This window comes from Ciona intestinalis, unplaced genomic scaffold, assembly GCF_000224145.3.
Source record: "Ciona intestinalis unplaced genomic scaffold, KH HT000159.2, whole genome shotgun sequence".
NCBI classification, from domain to species: Eukaryota; Metazoa; Chordata; class Ascidiacea; order Phlebobranchia; family Cionidae; genus Ciona; species Ciona intestinalis.
In genome coordinates this window covers 90,933-96,147 of record NW_004190481.2, presented here as the reverse complement: position 1 = coordinate 96,147, position 5,215 = coordinate 90,933, and the positions used below count along the sequence as shown (strand labels likewise).

The window sequence follows — 5,215 nt, the reverse complement described above, 5'->3', positions numbered from 1 at the left end:
TAGCCACTAACCCTTATAACCACTAACCCCTAACTACTTACCCCCTAACCACTAACCCCTATAACCACTAAACCCAGTCTGCAGAGTATGACAGGTGCACGCGCGATTTTTTTTTTAAAGACTTTTGGTGATGCACGCCACAATTTGTCCCACGGACGCCAATAGATAACCAAAGAAAAAAATACGTCTTAAATTAAGTAAGGTTGCCTAATGTTGCTTAAAAATGTACATGCCTTGCACGCAGATTTTTGATGATATCACGCGCCCACGCGAAAAATAACCGTCTTGCACGGGTGAGATCTTGTCAGGAACTGCCATACTCTGCAGACTGGCACCAACCTCTAACACTTTCCACCAGCCTATTCTGATATCGCTATGCATGGAGGATTCTTCACTAGTGCCTCTATTTTATTTATTTGTGTGCTTTTTATTTTACTTGTGACAGAAACTTTTATGTTTATGTAAATGTGTTTTTGATTTCTTCCCTAATTTATTTTCTTTTTAGATTGTTATAAATGTGAATGCATGAACGTAACTTGCTTTATTTTTAATGGCCAGAAAGCGACAGTTTTTATAACATAGGTGTTCTGTTTTATACACCTCGTGCAAGCTTACAAGTTACCATGTATAGCTTTGTGAGTAATTTTTTTTTGAATAACGAATAATTCCGAAAACCCATTAGTGACCACTGGGTTGGAGCAATTGCCGTTAGGTGTCTTGCTCAAAAACACATACACCCACAAATGGTATCAGCGACGAGCCTTGAACCCATTACCTCTGGTTTTAAGCAGACACGCTAACTTTGCCCAACGCTAAAAATATCTCTTTTTTTCTCAGATTTACAAAGGAAATCGTAGATTGAGGCAATACAGTGGATCAGTTGAAAGACTAGTATATAGAACTACCGAAAACAATATCACACTGAGGTTCGTTACAGACGGGTCCGTGACACGACCCGGTTTTAACGGAAGTTTTTTCAGTAAGTTAACCAGAATTATTTTTATTCTAACTAACTTAAAATAAGCTGTTATTTTGCTGTTTGTTTTTTAAATGCTTCCAGATACTTAATGTATTTTACTTGGATCAGTGGATAAACTAAAGCTACATTCTCATTGATTTGGTGAATTCTAGGTTTTGTTTTTGATTCTCAATGCAACTGTCGTGTTTTTATTCTTCACACTTTTGTTTCTATTCCAAGTTCAACTTGATAAAAATTAAACATAAATGGCTTGTTTGTCTGCTAGGTGTAGCGACCACGCTTATTTTCATTCAACTAAATGTAAATATGTTTTTAACTTTAAGCGTGTTTTAACAACTGGTATTTTGTCGCTATATCCTGTCTTTTTGTTTAAAATATTTCTAAATCTTCGCTACCATAATCGAAGAGACAAATAAAGCCATTGATTTTATATAGCAAAACACTTAACAGTTTACAGTCATGGCCCTAATACAGTAGACACTATTATGTTTTTAAAGTTTTTAGTAACTTAGGAAAACAATAACCACTTTCAATCCAATAAATAGGCAAACACTTTACAAAAAATTAAAAAATTTAAACCAAAATAAAATACAAACAAATAAAAAAAAAATTATAATTAAAAATCTTGTTTTGTGACTTTGTCAGTATATATATCCTTTTTTTCAGTTAAAATATTTTTAAAACTTTGCTACCAGAATCGAAGAGACAAATGACGTTAAAATTACTTTTTAAATTTTTAGCATGGATGGTGACCACTACCACAGCTGTGACTCGTACTAGGACCTGTGATTTTAACTATGTTGCCACGACAACCAGTCAGCCAATCACATCGCGTAATTATCCCAACAATTATCCAAACAATGAAAACTGTTTTTGGATGATAACTGCCTCTGATGGAATGAGGGTTCAACTCAATTTGATCACATTTGAAACAGAACTTAACGCTGATTTCTTAACTGTAAGGTTCAACACCACAACACATAATATAAATTTTATTTAATCTTTTAACAAAAAATTATTTATAGTAGGGTGGGGGAAGATGCGATACCTTTAGCACATAATATCCAAATATCTTAATTGTGTTTTAAACAATTAACAACGGTCTATGGAAGCCGTGGGGGTACGGTTTTATAATTCTTTGAATGTTCTTTGTATACTACCAAATGAGATTAAAAAATTGAATGAAAAAGTGTCCCATCTTTTCCAACACTACTATATATATATTGTAATTAAATTACATCAAAAAAAACTTTTAGAATGTATGACAAATTGATAATAAGTATCATACAACATGTCTTGTGCCGTGGCAAAGTGGTTAGCACTCATGTCTATAACCCAGAGGTAATGGGTTCAAGGCTCGTCGCTGCTACCATTGTGAGCGTTTGTGTCCTTAGACAAGCCACTTAATGGCAATTGCCCCAACTCAGTGGTCACTAATGGGTTGTCCAAATTATCAGCCATACATAAAAAAAAATTAAAAAATCCCACAAAAAATGATCACCAACAAAGTAACATACATAGTAGTGAGTCTTAACATGTAGAAACTAATTTATTTTTTTAATTGCTTTTATATTTTAGGTTTCAAATGGAGACACAAACTTAGCAAAACTGAGTGGGTCTTATTCCAATAAAATATTAAGATCAGACAACAATAGTCTCATTCTAAGATTTACATCAGATAACTCTTTAACGAAATCCGGCTTCAATGCAACATTTGTGGGTAAGTAGTATTATAATATTGTGCATAAAGTTTAATTGTGTTTTTACAACTGTTGTTTTGTCGCTAAATCCTGTCTTTTCGTTTAAAATATTTCTAAATCTTCGCTACCGTAACCGAAGAGACAAATAAAGTTATTTCTATTTTAAATTGACACATAAATAACTCAAAAAAGTAGGAGTGTTCTGGTTCTGTAAAAAGGGTAATGTTTTTAAATGAATATATATATAACTTATAAGTCCTAACTTGGCAGTTGTTATAACAGGGTTGCTCTGTTTCATACACTGCATGAGTTTTTTTGGGGGATTTTAACTTCTTTCTGTATAACTGACAATTTGAACATTTCATAAGGGACCTCTAGGTTGAAGCAATTATTTTGAATGTATAGTAGAGTGTGGGAAAATGGGACACCTTTTTATTCTATTTTCTCATCCTATTTGGTAGTAAATAAAGAACATTTACAGAATTATAAAACCGTATTCTTCAGATTCCCATAGACCAATAATTGTTTAAAACATGATAGGGATATGTCGATATTATGTGTTAAAAATGTCTTGTCTTTCCCCACTCTACTATATAACCTTAGTTCACATACATTAGTAATGTTAAAAGCGCTAAACCCCCAACTCTTATTCTTTAGGATAGAAAATAAAATAATTAACCATAAATGGCTTGTCTGCTAGGTGTAGCGACCACGCTTATTTTCTTCCAGTTAAATGTGAATATGTTTTTAACTGTAAGTGTGTTATAACAACTGTTGTTTAGTTGCTATATCCTGTCTTTTCCTTAAAAAATTCCTAAATCTTCGCTACCGTAATCGAAAAGACAAATGAAGTAACTATTATTACATGTAAATTATGTTTTTTACTGTCATTTTTATGCCATATTCAGTCTTTCTGTGAAAATATGCATAAGTTTTTATTCTATTTTTGATTACGGCAGCATAGATTTTAAAAAATATATATTTTTAAATTTTATAGGGGCAAGCAATTGCTGTAGCCTACACTGTTAAATTTCATTTCTTTTTTTAAGAATATGATCCAACGACCATTGAAACAGCAGTAGGCAGTCATTCAACATGTGGAAATAACCTTGTTGCCACGACAACCAGTCAGCCAATCACATCACCTAATTACCCTAACAATTATCCAAACAATGCTGATTGTACTTGGACGATAACTGCCTCTGGTGAAAAGAAAATTCAGCTCACTGTAGAAATTTTATTATCAGAAAAATACTTTGATTTTTTAACTGTAAGTTTATCTATTTTTTTGACAACTATTTTTTCCTGTATACTTATTGTAAAAAATGTTATACTGTGTATGGTTTTTATTCTAATTATGACACAGTTAAATGTATGTAAATGCATGTAACTTACTTTATCCTTGCGTGGCCAGAAAACAACAGTCGTTATCTCAACGGGTTTAACACCTCGTGCCAGCTTACGGGTTACCATGTATGTTACTTTGTGAGTGATTATTTTTTGAAAGGCGCGTTAACCACCATGCCACGGTGCCGGACATTGTCTAAAAGGGCTGTATTATTTCCCAGCTGTGTATATATTTATTATTGTGGCTTAATGCACATTGAATAAATGTAACTTACTTTATCCTCGCTGGCTTCAGGACCATTAGTGACCACTGGGTTGGAGCAATTGTTGTTAAGTCTCTCCAATGTAGTAGTAAATCCAGTGGTCACTAATGGGTTGTCCAAACTCTCAGCCATGCATAAAAAATAAAAAAATACATATAATCGCCCAAAATGTAACATACATGGTAACTCGTAAGCTGGCATGAGGTGTATAAATCAGAACAATGAAAAACGACTGTATTTTTCCAGTCACACAAAGATAAAGTAAGTTACATTAATTCATTCACATTCATTTTTATACTCATTCATTCACAGTGTCTTATTATTCTTAATAGATTTTAAGCGGCGATACACAGCTGGCAAAGTTAAGTGGAATTCAGACAAACAGAGTTTTTACTTCATTTGGAAATATTCTCACAGTAAAGTTCACATCTGACCAATCCATCACTCAATATGGTTTTAGAGCTACGTATATTGGTAAGTAAAAAAAGTAAATCAATTGGTGAAATTTCTTTGTGGGGTTTTACCCAATTATCTGGTTAATGTCGCCGTGGCAAAGTGGTTAGCACGCCTGCCTGTAACCCAGCAGTAATGGGTTCAAGGCTCGTCGCTGCTACCATTTTATGGACATATGTGTCCTTGGGCAAGACACTTAACAACAATTGCTCCAACCCAGTGGTCACTAATGGGTTGTCCAAATTATCAGGCACACATAAAAAAATGAAGAATTCCTTAAAATAATCACCCACAAAGTAACATACATAGTAACTCGTAAGCTGGCACGAGGTGTATGAAACTGAACACCCGTGTTATAACGACTGTCGTTTTCCAGACACGTGAGGATAAAGTAAGATTCATTTATTCATTAATCACATTTAAAGCCGACTGTCCCCATTGTACGGGTTGTGTCTTTACGCACACTTTTGTTT

At 33.7% G+C, this 5,215-nt stretch overlaps 1 protein-coding gene across 1 annotated transcript in view; it reads left to right on the top strand.

The window, feature by feature from the left end:
- The window catches only part of LOC113475211 (CUB and sushi domain-containing protein 3-like), a 13,809-nt gene that overhangs the window by 3,524 nt on the left and 5,070 nt on the right, over window positions 1-5,215 (top strand). The window contains exons 3-7 of the mRNA XM_026839141.1: window positions 838-979; window positions 1,720-1,937; window positions 2,558-2,699; window positions 3,729-3,949; window positions 4,622-4,763. Coding sequence (XP_026694942.1) covers window positions 838-979; window positions 1,720-1,937; window positions 2,558-2,699; window positions 3,729-3,949; window positions 4,622-4,763 — 865 coding nt within the window. The remainder of the gene's footprint in view (window positions 1-837; window positions 980-1,719; window positions 1,938-2,557; window positions 2,700-3,728; window positions 3,950-4,621; window positions 4,764-5,215) is intronic.